We start from the raw sequence: 26,437 nt of genomic DNA on the forward strand, positions 1-26,437 counted from the left end.
TTAGGGTTATTCATTTCAAGTTTCCAGTCTGCACACCACTGTTGTGGAACGGTGCAAGGCAAAAATGTTTGTTATGAAGAATTTATTGAGATTGTTGTTAATGATATAATACGTGAAATTTACTTGTTATTTATAGCTAATTTCAGTGGGAAATGTATACAGAAGACAAGCTATGTCATTAGGTAGAAATGTCGTTTTTGTTCACGGGTTCCCAATTTTGGTAACTTTTTACCAAAATAACATTCAACATATATAGCATCGCATTCGTTTATAGGATTGATTAATATCATGAAAATCTATCATGGTTGACACATTGTGACAGTTGGTTAAACTCAACTGATAATAAAGAGACAGCAATAAATATAAAATCAGCTCTGAGCCAATCTAATACGCTCCAAAAGATTGGGTAAGTTCTTATATTTATTCCTTTTATTTTTCATGCTAAGATCTTTCAGATCATCACAATTTAAACCTTACTAGACACTAAAACATCAATTTGTAATTGGCATGGCTTGTGAGGGAAATTTAAAAAAAATGAAAAATTTTCAAGGTTTTTGAACTTTTATAAAAAGTTTTACCATTTTTTTCTAATTTATGTTTTCAAAAAGTGCTTGACAAGTCTTCAATTTTGATGGGCCCTAGGAATATTCAGGGCTTCACCTTGATATGAGCTTTCTTTTTCTCATAAAAAGTAAGAAATAAAATTTTTAAAGCGAAAAATCTGAGAAATATGAAAAAACAATATAAATATTTGCTGCATGATGAAAGAAGTTTGATTGTAAACTTGAGTCACCTGCAAACCTGTTAAAATGAAAAAGGACAATTGAAAGAGATGGTCATTGTTATTGCATTATCCAGCTCCCTCATTGGTCCACTTTTCCAGTTGCCAGATTTTAAGGTGAGTCAGTTTTCCAATCAGTTTTTCTTTCAACCTTATTTATACGTTTTTTTTTACTTTTCCATATTTATCGGGTTTTTCGTGATCCAAAAAGTGAGCACAGATTAACACTAAGACTTTCTATTGAAAAAATGAGAATTATAATTTTGCTTCATTCTGATTGGCCGAAAATTTAGCTACTTAACCTACTTAACAACGCCCTCCCTTTCTTGAATGGGGAGAGATTGCTAAGAAGCTCCAATGAACATTTGGGTCTTATTCACTAAACGGCCCAAATTCTTTATTTTTACATCTCTCTAGCTGAAATTATTTTGGATGAATTTGATTGGCGAATTAGCCAATGAAGTTCCATCGACATTTTCTGCCATTTCAATTGAAATTTCAAGCAGATAAAATTATTAGCCGAAATGATAAAGAAAATTAAATTTTGTTTTGTCAAGCCATTTTACTGAATTCTGCTTGTCTGGGCAAGGTTTCACAAGTGACTCAAAATTAATTCCACCTTTTCGGCAATTTCGGCTAATATTTTTATCTGTTAGAAAAGTTGATCGGAATGCCTGACCGTGTAACTTGAAATTGATTGGCTAAAATTACCCAATCAAATTTGATCGCGTAATTTTCAGCTTACGATGTAGAAAAAATGATTTTGGGCCGTTTAGTGCATAAGACCCGAACATTTAATCACTTATTATGTCACTGAGCAAAATATTCAAACTTTTTCACGATAATACTCCGGAATGTAGCAGTTTCTTCTTAAATTAAATTCAGTCAAACACTTTATGCATTATGTTAGTGTGGAACAAAATTCACGTGTATTCATCGCCCAGTTATAACACGAGTCATGTAATCGAAAGATGTCGTGTCTAAGTTAGTAAGTGTGAAATCCATTGAATGCCAAATTTGTCTGTATAATTTTAAGAAATAATTCCTCCCAGTTCAATCACATGAGTTGGGTCCTGGATTCATTTGGGTAGGAAGTGCGTCTGGACATGGCTTTGTTGGTGCACTTTCCAGCAGGTGTGAAGATGGTGGGAAGGAGGGCGAAGCAGCCGGTCCAGAGACAGACGAGGGACCAGCCGACGTTCATGTTATCTCGGCTCCCCTTCAGCACTTCGAATGTCTCAGTCATTATGACAGCTGCCCCCACGGCAAACACTTCTGGATTTAAAAAAATAAGAAAGATAGACAAAAGCAGACATGTTTTTATTACCTTTAAAAACAAAGATAGACAAGATAAACAAAAATAGACAAATACTGTTTAGGTTGCACAGAATACTCCGACTAGTTATTCCGGCCAAGAAATGGGGGCGGGTTGTTATATAGGATGATATGAGGTTATTGTTTGCGCTAAATTTAGCTATGCGAAGCTTATTTTACAAAAATTGAGTTATTTAATTTTTTTACCATTACAAGGCAAAACTGCGCATTTTGTGAATTGTCAGCGGATTCCACAACAGGCCAAAATCAGATTTGTCGTGGAATCCGCAACATTGCTATTTTTTAAAAATTTTATTAGCTGTTTCGGATTCCATGGACAAATAGCTAAAACACTGTATTGCTCAAAATCGCTCCAAAAACAGGCACCTTTGCGGAACCCGCAACTAAAATTGTGGAATCCGCAACAAAGTTTGCGGAATCCCGGACAGTTTGTGGAATCCATAAGCAAATAATAATATGTGTTTAGTAAATTTAAACTGTCGTGGAATCCGCAACTGTAAGTAGAATCCGCCAATTTTAAGCGGAATCCGCATAAATTTGCGGAAATCACTTACATTTGCGGAACAACGGCCGGAACAACTGCCTATATTTGCTCGTTGCGGAATCCGCAACAAAACAAATGTGCCGACAAAACTTACGTTACAGATATTTGTACGCGCAATCCACGGAAATTTTGTAATTGGAATTCACTTACGTTTTGGATCATGTTTAAAGGTTTGTCTCTGAAATCCAATAAAATACAGACACAAAATTGCTCCCCTATCCAGTGCACAGTTTGGTCTCGTAATGACAATACTATGAACTAGTGATTTGGCAATGAATGAATGCTAAGGAATGCTTAGATGTGCAAATCTTTCAAGAATTTTGCTGGATATAAATAATCTTCGCGGTAAAAAGTTTTATTGAGTTGATCCGATGGTCGGGCTAACGCATATAGTAGTTTTGATTAGATAAATAGTCTGTTGATTGTGTCCGTCATTTTTTGGCCGGATGGTGTTGTGTAGCTCCTTGGTTTAAACCGGATTCTAATCTTACTTTTATTTTCTTGGTCTCAATAGATCCTAACAAGACTGCTCACATATCAGGGCATAACCCTGAATTCAAGGGTTATTTTGTTGTGCGGGATAGTTCGCCACCAAAAAATTCGCTTTACGCTTTCAGGATTAAGGATTGTGTTAAATTAGTCCAGACCATGGCCAAGTTGGAAATTTTCGAACTCCCATAACTTTGCAAAAACTTATGGGATGTAAAATATCTTCTTGAGCTTGATTTTGATTGCCAAAAAATTGAATGAATAAAAAAAACAACACCAAGCAAAAATTTTCCGTTTTCTTCGAAAGTCAGAATAAAAAACACTGGCTGGGCAAATCGCGATTAGTTGGAGAATAATTTTATCTGAGATTGTTAACAGTCAGGGGAGACCGATCGTTTAGCTGACCAATCTTTTGGCATAAAAAGTGAAAAATGAGTCTTTTAGCAGACCAACGTAATAAACTGTTGCATAATTGATTGATAGAATAAAAAAACAGATCAGTCTTGGGTCAAAGTTTACCCAATTAAGACGATTATCTCACGATTTGTCAACAAAACTATCAACTTCAAAAGTACCACAGTCTAAATTAGCGGCAAGACAAAGATTTACGCGCACAAAAACCTTCATTCCGAATGAAAACGCATCGGATAAATCGGTCGCTAATTGTCAACGCCGCGTTTGAAATTAGCTTTCTGACCTGCTAATTGTTCTGAGTCAGCTAAAAGATTAGCCCGCTAAAGAACCGGTCTGCTAAAATCCTTAGCACCACAGTCAGGGACCACAATTATCCTTAGCACCACAATTATGATTTAAAAGTAAGTTATGGAATCTGAGGGTGCCGGAAATCAAGCCGACGGGACTTCGATCCGAATCTTAAAGCTAGAGGCTTCAATTCAAACATTTTTCCAAAAGTCTTGAATTCTGGTTATTTGAAGACTGGTCCGAAGAATTTCTCTGTTTCATGATTTTTGAGATGCCTAAGGTTAAATTTCGGCCTGATTTTCCTTCGGCTTGAAGTCCCGTCGGCTTGATGTCCTAGAATCGGAATATGATTAGTCAGTAATGAATTCTTTTCATTCATGTTCAATACAAAGATATGAAGCGTGCAGCGGCAAATATAATTGAAGCTCGCGAATGGGTCGCGTATCATACAGTCTTAAAAACTATTCAACGGAAACCTTCTTTAATTTTGCAATTATAGTTTTTTTTGCATTGATCTCTTTTCAAAATGCAAGTCTTGCAAGAATATTGCAACATTTTGCTTATTTCTTGCCTATGGAATGCAAGTATTGCTTTGCTATAAGATCAACGCAAATTGCTATAAATCAACGCAAATGTTGGAAAAGTTTGTTTGAAAAAGTCGGGAATAATGTAGTTTCAAGCAAGATTTCTTGCAAGAAATCCTCCAAGATTTGCATTCCTAGATAACTGAGCATACAGAACTAAATTTTATGATGTTTAGTAGGTGTAAACTATTCGAGAATTAACTCAAAATTAAGTAAGGTTTACAGGAATGATTTTTTGGTTGAATGCGGACTTAGAAAAAAATTTGCGATTCTTTGCTTTGTATTTTTCCAGTATTTTATCGAACCGTTTGGTTTTCCAACATGTTTTGATTGCTTAACACCATCAATTCCAATGTAGACAATAATTCTCTGTCTAAATAATCTACAAATATCTCACATTCGATTAAACGAATTCCCAATTTCAGATTGTCGGAGCATGCCAATTGCTTTGAGTTAGCCGAGTTAAGCTTAGGAAATTTTAAACTTCAACTTCGCTAAATGCATCTTCTTTTCCCATACTGCTGAACTTTAGCATTACAGAACGCCTCCGAACAGAACACCCCCTAGATTGATTAAGTACAGATCCGCTTCCTCACTTTTATTCTGGGGTTGAACTTAATTAATACTCGCTTCTGATTGCCCGAAAATTCCAGCTGCAAACCATGTTTATAACCGCCTCTAAATCGCTTCAGTGAGGTAGTTTGATCCCTAAAAAATCAACGAACATACATGCAAATGAAATCTTGTTAAAATTCATCAAATTTGTTCACCTTCTACGACCAAAATGATCACGTGAGGAACGCAAAGCATGTTAGGAGGATCCTTTCCGCAAGCGCAGGCCGACACTGCACACAGCAGAATCTCAATCAGACCGACAAGGTTAGCGAACAGCAAGAATGCCCTGGCACAGTTGATTTTGATCCAATCTGAGTTTTCGGGCACGTTTTTCTTTTCTACAATCATCAGAAAAGTAAAAACTTGAAAATATGTTTAAAAATTACGAATTTCTGGAAAACATGCTTTGATTTTCAGGTTTTCAGGGCTATTAACCCTATAATATTTTCTGACTTTAAATTCCCGGATATTAAATTACAATATACATTTGTAGCCGATAAACTCTAAATTTTTGTAAAAGCGTCAAATAAAAGCGGTAATTTAAAAGTTCCGTAGAATTTTTTCGTAAAATAAAGTCTTCACGGTTTCGGGAGAGCTCGGAAAACCAAAAATTAGCAAACAGTCAAAAAAAATTAAAAATCCTCCCCGCATCTTCAAAAACGTCTTGGATTCCTCATTGATCTTTGCTCTTTGGAAACTGTGGTAACTAACAATACCTCTGAGGTTTTATAGTGAAAACTGAATTGGTTTTGTTAGAGTTTAATTAACCATAATGAAACCGTTTCTTTTCTATTGTTATTGTTGTTACTGACTGTGTTCATAGCCACAGGCCTGAGAGATTGACTCTCTTGGATTTCTAAAAAGGTCACGTATTCTTCGACCTTGGTTTTTATAATAGAATTATATAATTTATAGATAACAATATGTATAGCACTATCAAGGTCAATATGTGATGACTATCTGATTGCTGCGATAGCAGTGGCAGATATAAGTAGCACTATCAAGGCCAATATATATGAGGACTGCATAGTTACTGCAATGGCAGTAGCAGTTGCGGTACCACATACCCCCTCGATCAAGAAAATTTTTATACTATGTTATTAAAATTTTAAATAATAATGAATAGGAGTTTTAGAACTCAGTTTAAGAAGTTTTGGCTTAGTGTATGAGATAACTCATTTTCCATCTCTCTCTTCATGTTCCTCTTCCAACTGTAACGGGATTCTCCACTCGGCGTTCCATGAACGGGTTATGTCTAGAGCTTCGCTGCCAAACTTTCTTCTAAATAGATGTTTTTCCAGCAGACCAAATTTTGTCTCCACCGAATTAGAAGCACCAGGTTTAAAATTTGCAAGCTTGATTCTATATGCTTCGAGCGCGGCTTGATTCAAGTCCAATAAGTTATTCTGGAACGAGATTGATTTCACTGAATGCTTAATCGGGTTTCCATATCTGGATGGTCCCTTTTTCGATCTCCCGCTTTTCCGTACTGATGTTTCCTCAAGTTCGGATTCGTCAGAAAATCCCGGAGGATTCAACAATTCCTCGTCGTCTCTCGCTTCCTCTCTCGAATGCAGTATCTCTGCCGCCGCGTGCTGAACTCCTCGTTCAAGTACTTGATCCGCTAATCGATTCCAGTCATTCGCCGATAAATCCTTACTATTGAAAGTGTCGAGGATTGTTTCAGGAGATGTAGTGCGTGTAATTTCTTTCTTGTTCTTGATAGTGTTCGACGAACATGCGTGGTCTGGCGCCTTCGGTTCGATTTCTTCTGCTGCTGACGCAGCACTTTTATTCTGTAATATGACTTTTTGTGCGTCTTTCGTCGAGATTGGGCTCACTTTGGCCTTATTTGATTTCGAGAATGGTCCAGCCAAGTTTGGCTTCGCTCTTCGTACCGCCAAATTCAGTCCACCGCCTTGTAGGGTGTCTTTTGAAGTGATCACTGTTGGGCTATCCTGAAATTTTTCCTTCGCTGCACCTGGCTGCTCTAGCAATAAGTCTTCATCCGACTGACTCAATTCAGCCTCATCTTGTTCGTCTGATTGTCGCTTCGATTGCCTCTGTTGTTTTTTCTTAGGCTCTTCTCCCGATGGGGATCGTCTATTGTTGTTTTTCTCCTTATCATGCACCGCAACCTTAACCTTTGCAATATCGCTTTTCCGGTAAATGGACCCTGCGGCCGTCTTAATCGTGGAAGGCGTTTCGGCCACGACCCTTCCCTTTAGAGGTTTCGTGAGGGCCTTACCGCTCTTCCTCCCCTCGTCTTTTCGTATCAAGATTGGTGACGACTGACGTTGCTGAGAAATTGCCTCCGGTTTATCTTCAACGAACCCCCGCTCCCACGAGTATAGCATTTCTTTGCGTAGCTCGGGATTAATGGTACTCGTCTCATCCACAGTACGCTTTAGGTCGTTTGCCGAAGTATCACGTCGAGTCTGGTTCCATCTTGCATTGGCCTCCAGAAGCTCTTTTAGGGCCCGCGCTCTTTCTCGGTCCTTTGCCGAGACGACTTGCTCTTTGAATAATGGACTCACATCTCGGCTGTTTTGTCCCTTCCGGACAATCTTTAAGTTGTCACGAGATTGGTCGATTCTCTTTTTGAGTTGCGAAGCCGTCAAGGCGGAGCGCTCCAGATGTTCCTTATCTAAACGATCAGAGTTTTGTAAGAACCTATCACTGAGAATTTTAAATTCTGTTTTTGGCAATCGCCCAAAATGTGCTTCAAATGGCGACATTTGGATTGTCTTCTGTTTTATCCAACGAAGGTCGCGAATTATCGTACTCAAGCACAATTTTATCGACGTTACATTTTCATCGAGTAACATTACTCCCAACCTTCTCTTGATGGTTTGTATAGTGCGTTCTACTAAGCCGCATCCGCGATGGTCGCCAACTGGACAGAATTTTTGTTCAATGTTATTGTCGGAGCAAAATTTTTTCATTGCTTTGCCCTTGAACCCGGAAAATTGATCCGTTCTAATTGATTCAGGTATTCCATGTATATCAATATATGAGCGAAGAAATTTTATTGACGACTTTCCCCCTGTTGATTTAGTGATTTTTACTGAAGGAAATTTAGAATACCTATCTATTGCTACCAACAGATAAATCTTTTTTCCTTTGAAATCTTCAAGCGGGCCAGCATAGTCTAATTGAATTTCTTGACCTGGCTGCGTGAGCAGCGGCAGAGGTTTCGTAGCATTTTTTGGTATGATGTATTTTGCATTCTTACCATAGCGGGTGCAACTTCTGCATTCCTCTGCAAGGTTGACGATATCCTTGTGCATGTGCGGCCACCACAGGTACCTTGACACATCTAGCATCGCTTCCTGGCCTGGGTGACCGCGGTGAATTCTCTTTAGGACTGCCAAACGCAATTGTTCCGGGACAGCTAATCTGTTGTCAACCAGGATGCAGTCGTCCACAACTGAGAGTTGGTGCCAGAGAGGGTTGGTATATGGACCCATCAGCTCGAAGCTGTGTCGATCGTTCCTCTCAATGACCCGCCTCAGCCTGTCCATCCAGGCGTCTTCTGATAACAGCTCCGCTAATAGGCTTCTATCAAATAGTTTGTTTAGGTTGTCCAGACTGATGTCAGTACGCACGTTATTTTGATCTGGTGTGCCTTTCCTGGAAGCGTGACATGTCTTTTCCTTTTTAATTAAGCTGACTTCTGGGCTTTCCGAAGGGCTCTCGGCTGTTAAGTCCACTTCAATAATTTGGGGAATTTCACTTTGAGTATTCAATTGTGATGACTGGTCACCTCGATTACAATCTGCCAATGTTGTCTGTGCCTCTAATTCAAGTAGACTTGTCTGTGCCTCTAATTCAAGTAGACTTTTTGGATTGTCTGGTCTTTCTGCCCCCATGAGGTCCCAAAATGACATCAGGGTTGTTCCACTAGTTCCAGGCGCCTTTCCAGATTGTATTTCTTTAAGTCCTCTAGGCTTTATCGTCTTTCTCACTGGTCTCCACTCCACTTGCGGTATATCTGAGTCAGAATCGTCTGACTCCTGTCGACTGCATGCAGCACCTCTCTTTACCATCCGTGTTCGAGAGAAGGTGGTTTCTGTTACTTGTTCCGTTAGTTGATCGTCCTCCCTCTGATTTCCGTTCTGTTTATTTTTCATCTTCTTTGATTTTCCTGATTCACTTCTTTCCATTTTTTTTCGATGACGCCGTTTCCTTAGGTTCTAATTGTTTGGAGTTTAATTTATTTTTGAGTTTTGAAATATCGACCAACTGTTTCTCACGAGCTATTCTGTCCAATGTGTTTTTGTGCTTCTCAACTGTTTGAAATCTTGAGTTTTGACCGTTCTCGTTCCGGTCGAGCTTTGTCCGGTTTTGAACAAACTGGTTGTCATAGCAACCGCATGATGAGCTGTCTTTACAGTAGTTAATTTCTCTTGATGTTCTAGAATGTTCTGGAATGTTCATAGTGCTACTTTGGTTTGTTTCACTAGACCGACTGTTCAAACAGTCGAGTGCTTTATGAAAACTTTCTATAGACGTTACTACGAATCTCTCATCCAGTTCCGATTCTGGCCACGGTTCTCCATTAGGTTCTCTTGACAAGTAGTCAACGATACCCATATCCCTTCCGGGAATATGAGTAATTTTAAATTGGAAGGGCAATAATCGGTCAACCCACCTAGTCAAACGAGATTGATACGTTTTATTTGATCTATGTTCTCCCAAAGCTGATGTCAATGCCTTGTGGTCAGTTGCTATGACAAATTCTCTCCCTAGTAGATAATGTTTGAAACGATCTACCGCCCAAACTACTGCTAATAGCTCAAGTTCATTGGTAGAATATTTTTTTTCTTGAGCATTTAAATACCGGGAAGCGAATGCGATCGGTATCCAATCGCTCTGATGAGACCATTGTTCTAAAGTAGCTCCGAGCCCACTATGACTTGCATCGCATTTTACTCTAGATTGCTTTGCTGGATCGTAATAGTTTAACAAGGCTATATTAGCAACTGCCCTTTTTATGTCCTCAAAAATTACTGAGTGTTGATCGTTCCACTCAAATTTTTTAACTGGTAACCGGACATTTTTCATTTTCTTTTTTTCATTTTCTTCTTTCAGTAGTGGTCTAAGTTTTTCAGTTAAACTAGCCGCATTTGGGATAAATTTCGCTAAGTGGTTGATGCTACCCATGAACGATCTGAGTTGCTTTAATGATTTGGGGGGTTGAAGGTTTGCAATTGCCTCCGTTTTAGTAACTTTTGGAATTATCCCCTGTATTGACAAATTATGACCTAACCAGTTCACTGCGGGCTGCAGGAATTCGCATTTCGAAATTTTTAATGCGAGATTTTCGTCGTCCAACTTTTGCAACACATTGTGTACTAATTTCTCGTGCTCTTTAGCTTCCCCCTTTGAAACAATTAGAATATCATCTAAGAAACAAAAGGTATTCTTTGCGTGGTTTAGTGTTCTATCCATCGCTTTCTGGAATTCGGCTGGCATATCTGCCAACCCGTAGAAACCTGTCAGAAATCTGTACGTACCCGTTGCATTACCCCCTATTATATTGAAATTGCATTGTTTTGCTGTTTCAGCAGTTAGTTTTATCTGGCTATAAGCATATTTCAGGTCTAACACGGTGAAAAAGAGAGAGCCTTCTGATGTTGATGTGATGATCTGGCTAACCCCATCAATCAGTTCGTCCACATTAGGCATCTGGTATTTATTTTTGTACAACTGTCTATTAATGGGTTTGGCGTCCAAGGCTAATTTAATAGAATCGTCTTTTTTTACTGTGATAACAATTGGGGCAATAAAACAATCGCTTGTGCATTTGTCTAATTTCGCAATGTGTCCCTCTGTGAGCAGCTTGTCTAGTTCTGTTTGAACTTTATCCTGAATGTGTATAGGGATTCTCCTACCTCTCTCTTGAATAGGGCACAGAGGATATTTAAATTTTGTACTCACCATGTGATTTTTTGATTCCCCTTGTCTATCGAATAGATCTTTGAACTTCTTATAAAAGTAAATCTTCCAACTATCTGACTGTTCGCACAGTAACACATCAAACCTGGACCTTCGTGTTGGAGCCGATTTTTGCGTGGTTTGAATTCCTAGTTTACTCTGAAGATCTAAACCTAATATGCACCGCATACGTCTCTCTGTGACCAGTAACATCGCTCCCAACACTTCCCAACCTGCCGAACGTAGATTGGCTTTTAACGCTCCTAATATTAGAATAGGTCGTTTGTTATAATCCACAAACTGCGCGGACAGGTTCAACTTTTCTGCCGGGATAAATTTTGAATTCGAAGGTCCTTCCAGAATCTGTTTCGTTGTTGCCCAATTCAGAAGTGATACTGGACTGCCAGTATCTATAGTCATATTCAAAATATGACTATCAATCTTAACCAAAGCTTTAAGTGCTTTAATTTGATGCGATTTGGGATTTCTGCGAATTTCGATCTTTTCAATTTTTCCCGACTTCTCCGTCAATGCTCTATTCTGACCTCTTTCGTTATTGTACACATTTTCCGAAATCCTTTTTGTGATGTACTTTTCTATGTCCATGATGGAAGTGCACTCTTCCTCTACTGACATGATTTCAAAATCCTCACATGAATCGAATGTTTGTATAAGATTGCACTCGTCCCCCGAGCTCGAATCTTCATTTGCAATTTCGTTAATTTGTTGAGACCTACACATTTTAGCGAAGTGATTAGGTTTGTTACAATTTTTACATGTTTTGCCCATTGCCGGACAGTTTTTTAAATGATTCTCTACAAATGCTCTGCCGCATCTCGTACATTGTTTTTGATCTCCTTTGCCTTTTGGAGGTTTATTTTCGTACTGTTTTCTTCTGTTTTGATTTTGACGTCTAGGGTTATACCCTTTGTTTCCGATTGCCATAACTGGTTCTTGTTTAATCTTCATCTGTGGAGTTGTAAACAGTCCTGAGCTGTTTGTGTTTGAAGATTTTTGGAATGCTTGAGTTGTTTGTTTGCTATATTCAAACTTTAGTGCACGTTTTAACACTTCTTCTGGAGAGAATGTTTCGAACGTCAATGTGTCTTGGAGGACAGCATTTTTCATTCTTGAGATGAATAAATCTCGTACTAATTCTTCTTCCAACGCTCCCAATTCAGCCTTTGCTGCTTGTGCAGTCAGTGCGGCATGAAAAGATTCCAACGTTTCATTTGATTCGTGGGATCGTGTGAACAATTTGTATCTCTCATAGGTAATACATTTCGTTTTCTCAAATGAGAGTTTTGCTAATCGAATTATATCGCGAAACCCTAGTTTGGATATTTCTGTGTGAGGGTTCTTTTGTATAAATTTTTTCTTCCCTTCTGCTCCTAAAGCGAGGAATAATCTCGATGTTAGCCGTTTGCCCACTTCGTGATAGAATACATTGTGTCCCACTCTAGGTCCTCTTAGTGTCCGTTCTTCATTTTCTTGAACCACTCTATCTCGAGCCAATCTGTTCCGAGCTTCTCTTTCTGTTGTCGCAATCTCATCCTCGTTTTGTGCTGGTGTTTCAGGAGCTGGTAAAGGTTCTTCTAATACCGGTTTGGGTTCTTGTAACATTATTTCTGGATCCACATTCTCTTTAACTGTAACAGCTAATAGGAACTGGTCAAGCCACGTTTCAAAACTCCAAGGTGGGTCTGAATTTGCGGATGCCCAAAATACTGGGATTCCTAGATCAGTCCTATTATCCTGAGCAGTGAAACCGGATCCTGCTGGCTGCGCCATGTGGTAACTAACAATACCTCTGAGGTTTTATAGTGAAAACTGAATTGGTTTTGTTAGAGTTTAATTAACCATAATGAAACCGTTTCTTTTCTATTGTTATTGTTGTTACTGACTGTGTTCATAGCCACAGGCCTGAGAGATTGACTCTCTTGGATTTCTAAAAAGGTCACGTATTCTTCGACCTTGGTTTTTATAATAGAATTATATAATTTATAGATAACAATATGTATAGCACTATCAAGGTCAATATGTGATGACTATCTGATTGCTGCGATAGCAGTGGCAGATATAAGTAGCACTATCAAGGCCAATATATATGAGGACTGCATAGTTACTGCAATGGCAGTAGCAGTTGCGGTACCACAGAAACAAATGTGAAAAAAAATATTACAATTGTTATTATAAAGCGTTGCTAGTCCTCTGCTGGTAAAATTCATGAAAATAAAACTAACCTAGGTATGTGCAGCCCTCCTCAGCCATGTCGCATGAGAACCAAATGCCCCCGTAAGGAGTGGCATTTTTAGATGCACTCAGTACCACTACCTGCTCCGAATCCCACACATAAGGTCCATGGCCCACACCAATCAGGATAAAGATCAACAGCTGCATGCACAGAATGAACAAGAACTGCAAGGAACAGGCCATTGTTCAAACCGAGATGGTAACTGATTTATGAATCAAAAAATCAAAAAAAATTATAATTGGGTCCAAAAGTTTTGACAAAAAATTGATAAGTGGGCCCTGAAAACAAATAGGGAAAAAGAAAGAGTATAGAGTCAAGAAATAAATCAATTTGTCCGCCTACGCTTGTTGACAACGCGAAAATCATAGGATCTAACTCCCACACTTGTCCCGAGTTTTTTTTTTGAAAAAAAAAACACTATATATTAACCAGTAAAAAGAAAGATTCCAAAAAGCAGCAATTTGTACTAAAAATATGACATCAGAGCTCTTGAAGCCTGCAGAGTTGAGAACAACTTAGAACTATTAAATTGTTTAGCATGTAGTTTTTTTGAGATTAAATATTAGTTGTAACAAGCTAAAATAATTTGAACGCAAGTGAAAAAAGCTTCGTTAAAACTCAATTAACTATTGACCATAGTTTATATAGAGAGAACTTCAATTTGTCGAATTTTGTAATTTGGAGTTTGACGTAAATAGCTCTCTTTAACTTTTGGCAAAAGCATGTAAGTAAGATGATAAAAAATTGATTAGTTCTAGAGTTTATGACGTTCTGTTTTCTGAGATCGTTCTTGTTTTTACAGCAAAATCATGCAATCTAAGTCTGTAGAAGAGCGTTCTTTAAGAAAAACTGGTAAAGTATGTAATTGATACAAAAAATGAAAACTTCATCCACCAAAATGAAGTTCAGTTTGCGGGAAACATGTCAAAAACACGAGCGGTAATTGACCTGAGCATTTGTGGGCAATCGTCCGCTTTGAGCCTTCTCTTCTTATCAAGTTTTTAATCTCCTTTTATGAGAAGTTGGGGGAACAGGGGTGCGCGTATTAAAGCACACTCTGAATGTTCAGACTGTGCCCCTATACCTACAAATTTCCTAAAAGATAAATGCAAACTGTTTTTTTAATTTAACTTTTTATTTTCACTAATAAACGTTGACAGATTTCAGATGGTATGAAAAATCCGCACGAAATTGTAAAAAAAATCAAAACTTGCCATAATGAGAACCTTCGGCTCATTTAAATTTGGACTTTTTTGTGCCAAATAAAGTGTTCCTTTTTTAATTGAATTAGATACTTTGATTGAATCAGTAGCTTCACTTTACAAAAGAGGCATTAAAAAACAGAGCAATTCAAACTTGATAGAAATTAGTTTTAGCAAAATTTTTTATCATTTAAAAAAAATGTTAACTTTTGTTTTGTCATTTTTTATCTAATCGAATCTTTTTATCTAATTTCTATCCAAATTGAGAAAAACGCGTTTGAACTTTCAAACTTTGCTCGTTTTGTCGGGACAAGTTAAATCAACTCTGTATAAACTGAATCAAAAACTTTCCAAATAGTTTTCATTTCATTTTTCAAGAGCAAAGTCTAATAAAAAACGTTTCCAGATTTTTTGCTAGTTTGGATTAAAACTTTGATGTAAAGATTTTTTATACTTACGGTCTTTCTTAGGTTATAAAGTGAAAATCTTCAACACTATTAAATGATTTTCTTTTTCGAAGTGTCTCTCGGATAAATAATTACACCTGACCGATTTCGGCTGCCATAGTGGTACCACGTGAAAATTTTAGTCACAAAAAAGAGCCTCACTCAACAAAATAACGCAGTCTTGAGTGCGGGGAAGTAAGAGAAATGGACTATGCTTAGACAGACTGCAAAGCCTTTCGTAGAAACGACAATTATTAAATATTATTATTCCAGTTTCAATGCTAAATAGAATACAGGTCTATGAAAACTACAGGGAAAAACTTTTTTATGGTGAGCTCTAGACAACGGTAATTTTCAGATAAAATACATACAGTTGGTTCCAATTGGTGGCTAACTCATAGAATAATTTCAGATCTAGTATACGGTCTGATCGTCACGCTAACTCATTTTCGGCTGGATAGTTTCGTGCAACTTTTAGTCCAATTTTGATTTTAGTTTTTCTCTTAATTCCTAGATCTCAACAGATCATAACAAATACAAATATTTGAGCTCGGGCGGTTTTTTTTCTTCAGACAAATTTCAACTTTTTAATTAGCCATTTTTGACGGAATTTTAAAAAAATTTTAATCAAAAGTTATTATTGTGCTGAGCTTAAATTAAAAAAATTATTTCACCTATGATTATTTTTGTAGAGTTACGGGGATTTAAAGATTGCCATTTCGGCCAATGTGGGAAAAAGGGTGAAGCTGTAAATTTAATTGAAACTCTGAACGGTTCGGGTCGCACGCAAATCATGATTATCTTAAATAAAAAAAACTGTCAAAAATTAAGTCAAATTCCGACTGGAGAGAAAATCACACCGAGAGCAATATTTTTTTTCAGACAACAAAAATCAATTCATTTGCTGTTTAAAAATTTTCCGAGAGCTGGAAGTGGGAGCTTTTCATATTCAAACACCAAAACGAGTTTCGGAGTCTTGCCCCCAAATAAGGTTTATTTTGGATTTGACGACCTTTTTCTGACATGCACAGAATAATCTTTGAGTCTGATTTTTCTAGAAAAATTCCATTTTTGAATGGTTTAATAGAAAACTCTGATTCTCACGTTAGAACCCTTGATAATCGTCCTAGGTCAGCTGTGCAGCAAAATTGCGCAAAAATTTTTTATTCTTGAGATTGAGAGAATAAATTTTTAAGAAAAATTGGTTTTCAAGTCCTTTTTCGGTATTAAAGTTTTGAGTTGGGTTGATACTGGTTCATCTAGAGTCGAGAATGCGCAAATTGCTTCTTCATCTCTCAACTTCTTCGATGATTCGACCCCCTAACTGTCCACACTAACCATTCCACCTATCATACCGAACTTCATTTTTAGTAAGCCAACCCTAAAAGTTTCTAAGGGCACCTTTCGCTTGTTTTTTCTTCAAAAAAACTCATTTGGCTTAGAAAAAAGTTTCATCCAAAACAAAAATCTGTTTTTTTTTTTCACCTCTTAAAAATCCTAGATATTTTTGTTTCTAAAAAACCAAAAGTTTTCATTTGGAAAGCAAAAAAAACCAAGTAGTTTCAGTGACCAAAAAATGTAAAAATGTTTTTCTTTCTCGTTTAAAGGGACTTTAAAGGGAAAACATGTTTTTTTGTCATCAATTTCTTTTTCGAAAACATTTGCTGGTTAATAACACCGTTATTTAGAAAAATCTATGAGTGTACAGTTGAGTTTAGACGTATGAAGGTGACTTTAAGGCATACTGTGCGTCTGAAAAGAGATAAATTGCGATAGACTGAAACAATTCTGTGAAATAAACTTTTGGAGATAACTTTTTTTTCTATGCCCAGCAAATATTCGAACACGTTATTCATGGCTAGTTTTGTCTTTTTTCTTTGTATGAAAAGAAAGAAACAAAGTAATGTTATTGATAATTAGGGTAGACGATTAAGGGTAGCTCGTTTATATTAGGGTAGCTCGTGTAAGCTGAAAAATCCGAGACTTGTTATTTTTAATTGTAAAATCAAAAGTGAATAGAAAACGAAGGAAAAAAATGAAGAAAAAAATCAAAAGCAATTCAGTTTTGTTTTAAAAAAACTGAGTTTGGGAGTTCAGCCTTCGATAAAATTATGTCTAGTTAAGTCTGAAAAGTTACGAACTATTTTCTCGACACTCAGAACGTTCGCATTCTTTTTGGAATCCGATTCACGACTCAAAAAGGGCTCTAATTATTATGGTCCAAATTGGGTGCCGAAAAAACAAACCGTCGCCATAGTTCCTTGGATCTATGTCTACGAGAGCTGCCAAAGGAAAACTGTTGATAGTATAAAAGTTTTATTCTCCGTTATATTATTCAGGTATCTTCAGATTCTCCCATCAATTCGTGGTCCGAACCTGGACTGTCGCGATTCTTCTTTGCTTTTGCCCCTTTTTTGCTCTTTTTCTTGCTTGTAGCTTTCGATTTTCCCCCTTTCGCTATTTTATATCCTACTTCTGATGCTGTGTCCATGCGATCACTTGGCTTTTGAGTTTTCTTTTTCTTGCTCACATAGTCTGAAAAATGATTTCAAATAGTTTAGGGACAATGTTTTAAGGACACTGTTCAGAGTTTTCCATTCCCAATGATACGTACCTAGTTTAATTGTCCGTCCATATAATTATTTGATCAGGTGGATAAGCATCAGAACAGTTAGTCTTCCAAAGAACAGGGGGTGGGTTGGTTTGCAATAGTGGGTGGAGTGGTTGGAATATATATTAAAATACAATTCCAATATTGAAATTCTTTTACTTTTAGAGCCCTCCCCAGCGTTCAACTTAAATGAAATTCGCGCAAGCGCTGCGTGTGTAAAATGCTCTCTTCTGATTTGCGGAAAGTTCGAATCAACTTACCATTCTCCCCCCTAACGTGTTTGGGTGGGGGTGGGGCGTCGGGGGGGGGGGGGAGGTGGGATCGAGGAGGATGTTAACTTAGTCCCAGCAAATATTCAGAAAATCAAGAAATTCAGCCGCAACAGACTCGATGTATTGTTTTGAAATGCTTTGCCAAAAAATTTTGCCCCGTGGTCACAATTCTAGAAAAGGCTTTTAAACGCCTCAAATAAGTATACCACGTACCACCGCCCTTTCCTTCCCAGTCAGAATTTTTCGACTCCGTTTTATTCGAAGACTGGTGACTGCTGATACTGCTATTGGGAAGTGTATTCTGGATCACCCAAGCATCACTGACGAACTGGATGAACCCAGCCACTGCTCCCTGGTCACTATCCGGATGTTGCCTGTCTTTCCAGTAGATGAAGAACAAGAATATAGACACCATCAGAATCGCCAAAACAATTAAAACAATAAACTGCAGGTGCAGAAAATCCGCATTGAGTTCTGTGCAGAGATTTAGTTTCATTTCTTTCGTTTTAAATCAAACAGTAATAGTTTGTCCGTCGCAGAATTATTGATTTTAAAAATTTACAAAATTTGGTGAAATCCTAAACCTGTCAAAAACCAAAAAAATCTCGGATGTTGTCTGAAAGTTATCGAAAAAAAAAACAAATGCTATTCTTTTTTTAAGTGAGTGCGATACGTAATGTCAAACGCCCAATTCATCAGCAATGCGTACAAGAACTTTCGGCGCCAGTATTTACTAATTTAAAGGGGCAAGCGCGCGCCGAAAAAACGCAATTTTTCGTTCAAAACTTTCCAAAAATTGCCAGTAAACGCGTTTTATCGGCGTTTTTTTCCCCAAGAAATTGTGGTCGAAAAAGGGTCTTTTTATAGTAAGTGATTTGGAAGAGCTCGGAAAATCAATTTGGGCGACCTAAAAAAAATCGACAATACCCACCCCCCCCCCCCCCCACCACGAGAAAATCCTAGATCCGCTCCCCACTCCTGCTTCGAGGTATTAGGTATAATGCTAATATAAAAAAAAATTTGGGACAAAATTTTTCAGCAAAAAAAATAGGATTGAAAAACGTAGTATAAGCATACTTTCTCTTTTTTGGTTGTTTTAAGGGTAGATAGAAATGGAAAAAAAAATGAAACGTTTGATGATTTCTTTGCAGTTACATAGATAATGAATTGGCACCTTCCACCTGTAAAGAAGTTTTTGCAGGGAAACATAAATGTTGGTATCAGAATTCAGTGTTTCAAAAATCGCATGTCTCTATCGATTCAGATTAATCATTGTATGTGATTTAAAATCACCAATTTAATAATGTTTAATTTCCATATAACCCAAGATCATTTTCGAAGTTAAATTAACTCGCACTTTCATTTGACCATTTCCATTCAAATATAGCATTAATAAGACCTCTTTAACTATCCCCCCTCCCCTTAGGATACCTAGTAACGAATTGCCACCTATAAAGAAATAGTTCAATGGTTAAACATATGTAAACTTTGCACCTAGTAAAGAATCTCTCCCCTTTTTTGCAAAAATTGATTATTTATTAGAGATGGGGGAAAAAGCTCCATTTATTCACAAGGTGCTTTTGGCTCCGATGTCTAAAAGTTGGGGGATGCAAAAAAAAACAAAATTTTGAGTTTTATTGCAACGTGAGCTTTATATAGTATTTCTGGGACCAAATTGCATCTACCTAAGCCCCCTCTCCCTTAGCGGAACTCCCATGTTCGTGCATATTTATGTATGACTAAAGTAGTTGTTTTTTGTTCCGCTGGGCTCAGAGCAGCTTTAATTTGAGGATACAGCCAACAGAAAGTCCAACAAGTTTCAATGAATTCAAAAAACCAAAAAAAAAAATGATTGATTAATTTGAAAATTTTCTTATTTTTGAACTTTGAAGAAAAAATACATCATATTAATGGTCTTTAATTTTAGTAAAGTTTTCCAAAAAAACTTTTTTATTCAAAAAATCACTAAATTAGAGAAAACTTTATAAATGTTGTGTTTTTCTTCTGAAAAATCTAAAGATTAAAATCGAATTTCAAAATGAGAAGTCTTTCTAGCTTTGTATTTTCCACACTGTTGTTGTTCAATATGGAGTTAATTTTTCTCTAAACAAAAGAATAGAATTGAACTTTTAAGGAATTCAAAGGTCAATTCGCGAAAAAAGAAAAAAAACGAGCGTGAACTAATTTTATTACATTTGCATTCAATAAAAGGAGGAAAAAATATCACGAACTAAATACGTATCTTCACTCGTATGATCTCGATTTAGTTACTTGCAAGTTGCGCAGTTTTTGCTGGCCATTGAAAATTTTGGTTTCGACTAACTGAAATGGTCATCACCAGCTTCTTAAGTACAGACTATTTTTGTACTTAAATTATTTGATCGGCGCCCACCCCCGCCTAAGGCATGATAAAAAAATCAGCTTAAAATTTTGGCCAGAACGTGGTAATGGTAGTCAACCCTTCGACTGATATCTTTTTTGATCGCATGAAAATTTCCAATTTTGGGTCTAATATCATGTAAATGGAATAATCTTTAAAAATTGTATTTGTTTTTGTCGAGCTGATTTTTTTGATGTTTGTTCGGTCTCTATTCTGAAACATAGCCAATCTAAAACATAGCCATTTCCACGTTCGTATTTGGAGAGTGCTATTTACGTCACTTTCGGCAGGTGAATTTCAATTTAACTCAAAAAGTGCATTATATCTAAGTGCATCAAAATTTTAAGACTTTTTCCTAAAAAAAACAAAAAAATAAGCAAGACCTATATAAGAGTCTTCATTATGTTCATTACTCTCAATTTGAATAGTATTTTGCGCAGCCAATTTTACAGATGATAAAGGACCAAATCATTCTAAAGAAAAAGTTTACCTTCCTCTCATGAGCATTTTTGCATGAAATTTCCTTAGATTGTTTTGTGCTCAACTCACCTCCTCAAGACTGGTCGTAAAATACCCATGAGCAATTTAAAAAGATTGTGATAGAAAATCACAAGACTCATTGAGATAAAAATCACTTAGTTCATTAATGTGCATTAGTCTGAAGGGTATGAATTTTCTTCAAGATTCATGGGATTTTTTGTTCATTTAAAAAACTCTATACGTTTTTTTTCAAATAAACTTTTCCAGCTCAATCATTTAGAATAGTGAACCGATCAGAAATTTTTGGGCTATGCTCTCAAATAGTTTGCTTTTGAAAACTTCATGTTACCTGTAACTGCAGATGCATCTGAACTCACAATCTTCGCCCCAGTTGAGTCTCTGCGAGTCACACCAGTGAGGAAGCACCAGGAACTTCTTGTGGGTCTCAGACAGGGACACTTCAGATGGGGAACCCCCTTGACTTTCCTCTGAGCAGAAAAAAGTCTACAATTTTGACAATTTTGGCAGTTTTTTATTCATAATTTGAGTATCAAAAATTAAAAAAAAAACAGCCAACAGACGGTTAGAAAAGGGTTTATGAACGCAAGGAAACCCATAAAAAGCTGAGATGCTATTTGAAAAAACGTCAAATTTCAATTTCAAAGAAACGCATATATGGCCTTTAAACTCTTTGAAGTTCATCTACTCTTAATTAGTTCAAAACCTGAATTAAAATTCATTTTGATTTAAATTTCACAATATTGAGTCGCTGAGATGGTTGCAACGAACACTACTCACTTTAAAAAAATTTAAAATCGTTTTTTAAGGTTCCTGCCCAAATGATCAATTCAAAGATTTTTTGAAGGAAAAACAACGACAGAAAAGACTGTAATGGTAATAAAAATTTCAAAAAGTTTGCGAAGAGAAAATGAAAAAAAAACCGCAGGTCGAATAAGTTTTCGAACCGATTCAGGTAAAATATAAACCAAGTAGGGGCGGATTTAGGGAGGGGGGGGGGACGAACGCGATTTTTTCGTCAAAATTTTTCAAAAAGTGCCCAAAAAAATCAATTTGGTTGACCTAAAAAAAAAAGGTCGTCAAAATTTTGGACAATTTTTTGAAAATCCGCCTCCCCACCCCCTCGAGAAAATCCTAGATCCGCCCCTGAAACCAAGTGAAACATTTTTTCAAAAAAAGACATTTTTAAACGTTTTTAGCCAAACTTAAATGTTTGAAACTTTTATCTTTTTTTGTTTATTTACTTTCTTCCTTTCAAATATTTTTAAATTTTGTTCATACAGTGACAAAAAAAACATAATTTTACACTACTTTCTGATTTCACTGCGTATTTGCACACATACGACCCATACAATTTCATGGTCATCCTGGAAACATGCAGTGTCCTGCTAACTGCCCATAATTGAATATTCCCGTCTTTGGATTGAGTCACTTTATCGTACTGTCCTAATTTCTGAACGGGCGCAGTGGCCGGTAGATATACGTCAAGGTTTTCTGTGTCCTGTAGATTTATGTCAGCATTCGGCTCAATGCACTGAAGGGCAAGTGAATGGTTCTCAGCGACAAAAATGATCTAAGAAGAATCATTGGCTGATAATTCCGATGATAAAAGTCAAAATATATCATATCAATTGACCCATATGCTACATGAAATCAAAAACCGAATTGACGCGTTATACTTTGATATTACTCATTTTTTTAGTAACTTTTCCTTGTTCCAATTTGCGAAGACAGTGTTTGGCAGTGTTTGGTATTAACCGCCAGACAAACTTCAAAATCTAAAGTTGCAGCTTTTGACAGAAAATTTCCAATGCATCTGAAAAATCAGTGGCGTTTTTTCATGGGGGGGGGGGGGGGGTAGAGGTTTTTCAAAAAAAAAATTGAAAACTTTGTCGACCTTTTCTTCCTTTTCTTTTAGGTTGACCAACTTGATTGATCTTCCGAGCTTCTCCGAAAACATTATAAAGTCACTGTTTTGTCATAAAAAAAAACAAGCTATAAAGGACGTGAAAAAGGAGATAAAAAAACAGGCAAAAATGCTTTGAGCACTTGTAAAAAATATTTGACCGAAAAATTGCAGTTGTTATATTGGCTTAAAATTTAGTTATATTAGCTTAAAATTTTGATGTTGGTCAGCCAAAAACGGATCCCCTGAAATTAAACCAAAAGGGGACTCTTAGGAAAAATTTGGCAACCAGAATTGAGGGGGGGGGGGGCGGTCGCAAAAATTCCATCCAGGCACGCTACTGGTCTCATTGGTGATCACAGGTGTCAGAGATTTCTTTGACAGAAATTGTTTTTTGAACATTTTCTGCCTTTTTGTAAGATGAGCAGTTTCAACTTTTTTCTAAGCTCTAATGAAACCCTATAATGAACATATTCTGAGAAAAAATTGAACACACAATGAAGCAGTTTTGGAAGCAAAAATAAGATATGTTCAAGTAAGAGTCGAAATAACGAGATATGAATGCTTTAAAAAACTGTCGAGATAAGGTTGAGGCAAGGCATACATTTTTCTCAATTTTATTGAGACTTCTATCTTAACTTCGATCTCTCAACAGAACTGAACACCTGTGCAGATAACCTAAAGTGTAAGAAACTGCCCGCCAAACACAACATAAAAAAATTTAATTTGGTGCGAAATATTTTATGTTTGTCGATTCAAATTTTCTGGGACATGTCAAACTTTAAAAATTGTGAAGGCTTTACTTCTGCATAAATACTATTGATTCAATTGAAAACTATTCGCGAAAACGTTGCAATTTAAAAAAAAAGAATTATTTTGGAACATTTTTCAATTCTCGAATTACGGAGACAAATATTTTACAGTCAAATTTTTTCAATTCTCGTTCATAAAATTCTAAAATTAAACTCCAGTTTTGAAAGTTACACAAAACGTTTTTTTTGTATCGCTTAGACTTTTCATTCTGGGGGCCATAATTGTCTTTCTGTTTATCGAATGAATTAGATATTATTTTAGAAGGAAACAAGAGTGATACTATCGGGGCACAGAGCTGAAAAAATCCAACTGCTGTTTAAAGTCGATAAAAACAACTTTTGTTAAAAATTGATCGATTGATGCAAGCGAATGCTAAATTTTACATTTTTTCTTTTTTTGTCACCTTATCGCAGATGCTAGGTCAAAAAAGGGATATGTTTTGAGTCTGATAACGCAATAGTAAGTATAAAATAGTATTTTCAAAAATACTACCCCAATTTTAAGTAATCTTTTCGGATCTTTAGTCATAAAACTAACTAAATTTGAGAAAACTGTGTTAATAGGTAATTTTTTATTCAAATGAAATTCTGAAAGAAAAAAACCATTTACAAAACTACAAATTATACAAAAGTTTTTTGCTTTTTCGCAACTTGATAGCGTGAATTTTTTTAAGCTATGATTTTCAATTGAATTTATAAAGAAATGAAAAGTCAAACCGCCAGTTATCAAACTTCACCATGAATAATTAAGACTTTTTCATTTTAAAAAAAAACTAAAACAAACAAAACAGCACAACCTATGAAAATGTCTTTACCATCCATGTTCACCACTTGATACTTTCTAACATAAGCAGTTACTAAACTCAAAAGTACGCGGTAATTTCGTGCCCTGGGGCTTAAATTTTGCTATGTTGTCCTTCATATTTTGTTAACTTTCTGGGATTGCCTTATATACTTATTAAGTAGGAAGATAATGAGTGGACAAAAAATCTTTGTCAAAACAAAACTGAATTGAATTGACCTTAAAGTCATTCAAATCTAAACACATTAGATTTATAAACTGAATATCTTCAACCCAAAGTCCTGACAGTTTAAAACCTTCTTGTTAATTAAATCGAAAAAATAATTTCCTTGTCGATACAATTTTTAAAATAAGACAAAATATTCTTTCAGTTCAAGTGTTATTTCTTATTACTTTTTTGTTATAAACTTACTAAATCTTGATGAACCCAATGGTTGCTTCTGACGAAAGTGGAGCCTAATCTCATCTACAGTAAGTCGTGAGCAGTAATTCTGAGATTTGAAAAAAATCAATTAACGTATACCAAGAGATGGAAAAATTGAGAGCTCTTATAATTGAACAAGGGCAAAAAATTAAAGTGCTTGAAAAAAATTAGACTAGCATGGATGATCAATTGCGAGCGCAAAAGCGCTATACGACCCACCTTTTGATGCGAAAAAAGTTCATGATGTTACGAGTGAAACATTGGGATTTTTCGAACTTTATTTGTGATGAAAACTATCCGCGGATAAAATTAAAGCATGTCATATTTTGCCTGGTACAGCCAAAGAAGGTTTGTTACCGAGTATATGTGTAAATTCAAACATTTTGAAGTAAGGATGAAATGTTTCATTCTCGTCGTTAATTACGCCATAAATTGAATAGGAGAAAGCAATGTAGATATGCGTTAGTGAGTGTCTGCCCCATCTGAGGCTGCAAAAGTGTGAATGATTACATCAACTACAATTTTTTAGTTTCAAAATTAGTTGCAAAGGTTGAAATCGAACATGGTAAATTTGTGAGCGTATATTACACGGCGGACCTACCGAAATATAAAAATACTGGTATCAAACATAATCAACTAAAAGTTTTGAAAGCGGCCGAAAGAAATGATGATGAGAGTTCTCCTGCGTTCAAGAAGCAAAACACTGTCAATCATTTAATATACTTAATGATGTGAACTAAGTTTGAAAATATCTGCATTATGTTTTGAGTCTTAATTTTTCTTGTTATGTGAATACGGTAAATTGAATGGAAAGGAAACCGTGAGCAAAAAATTAATTTTTTCCTGTATTTGTTTTTCGATCAATTCACCGGAGTTTTTTGTTTTCGTTTTTGTTCTTTTTTGAATTGTTTCGAAAATTAAACTGCAAAACATGCAGCTAAACTAACTAGTTTTGTTCGCAACAAGTTTAAAATTCAATGCTTTTGTCTGCTTTCAATTTCCGTGACCTGTCTGTGAGTCCGCAGATGGCCTCAACCTGATGAGAGTTCGCGGCAAAAAAGTTTGGGGCAGGGTCACTTTCCTTAAGATCAATAACTGTTATGAATTTTGGATTGTTGGGTGATACCTGCTTGAAAAGTTGCAAGCTGTTTTAGCCTGCTGAGAGTTCGCGGCAGAAAAAATTTCTGACAGGGTTTCACCAATTAACCCGCTTATATGAGTTGTTTTCTGCAGTAGATATGTATGGAAGATTTTTTTCTTTCAAGGGTGTTTTTTTGGCCAACACAGTTTTTTTTATCCTCCCAACTTTGACTGAAACCACAAGGAAACACCCAATGAACACTATGTGGTTATCAAAAAAATAGATTCCCTCGAGAGTTATTCAGACAAATCAATAGCAATATGCGTCACAGGAACGTGGTTTAAACAGACGCAGGTCACAAAAGTGTTCTCAGTAGAAAGTTATTATAAAAAAAATTGTTTGCTCACAAATAAAAAGCGAAGGTGGTGTTGGAGTGTTCCTGAAGGAAGAATTTCAAAATGAAACCATCCTTAAATCAAGCTACAACAAAATTCAATCGATAGCCGTTAATTTTTTACAACACTCTGCGGAGACCTACTGAACATGCCTTTTTAATTCATCTAATTCAGTAGAAAAAAAGTTCTAGGTGTCATAGAATTTCACCTGGAAAACATTGTTGTATATGCATTGGCTGAAAAAATTGTTTGCGATGGCTTCAATCTAGATAGTAGGTGCTCATCAAAATGTTTTATTGGAACTCTCAAAAATTTTATTGAGCTATAACTGATGATACTTGATACATCGACCCCGAAAGCTGTG

At 36.3% G+C, this 26,437-nt stretch overlaps 2 protein-coding genes across 2 annotated transcripts in view; both read right to left on the reverse strand.

Annotated features, from left to right (window-relative positions):
• LOC134851783 (DNA-directed RNA polymerase II subunit RPB3-like) overlaps positions 1-26,437 on the reverse strand; it is a 422,117-nt gene that overhangs the window by 343,860 nt on the left and 51,820 nt on the right. The gene's annotated exons all lie outside the window — the stretch shown is intronic.
• LOC134857183 (uncharacterized) lies at positions 1,639-14,193 on the reverse strand. The gene is made up of 3 exons (XM_063873559.1): positions 13,234-14,193; positions 5,206-5,388; positions 1,639-2,056 (listed from the first exon to the last, which is right to left on the reverse strand). Exons 1-3 carry the CDS (start codon positions 13,424-13,426, stop codon positions 1,839-1,841), a joined length of 594 nt encoding a protein of 197 aa, XP_063729629.1. The 5' UTR covers positions 13,427-14,193; the 3' UTR covers positions 1,639-1,838.

The sequence above is a fragment of the Symsagittifera roscoffensis genome, chromosome 1, assembly GCF_963678635.1.
Source record: "Symsagittifera roscoffensis chromosome 1, txSymRosc1.1, whole genome shotgun sequence".
NCBI lineage: Eukaryota > Metazoa > Xenacoelomorpha > Acoela > Convolutidae > Symsagittifera > Symsagittifera roscoffensis.

Coding starts and splice junctions, on each gene's coding strand:
- LOC134857183 (XM_063873559.1), bottom strand. CDS start 13,426: ATGGCCTGTTCCTTGCAGTTCTTGTTCATTCTGTGCATGCAGCTGTTG. Junction 5,389..13,233: donor GGAGGGCTGCACATACCTAG/GTTAGTTTTATT, acceptor TGATGATTGTAG/AAAAGAAAAACGTGCCCGAA. Junction 2,057..5,205: donor GATCATTTTGGTCGTAGAAG/GTGAACAAATTT, acceptor TTTTAAATCCAG/AAGTGTTTGCCGTGGGGGCA.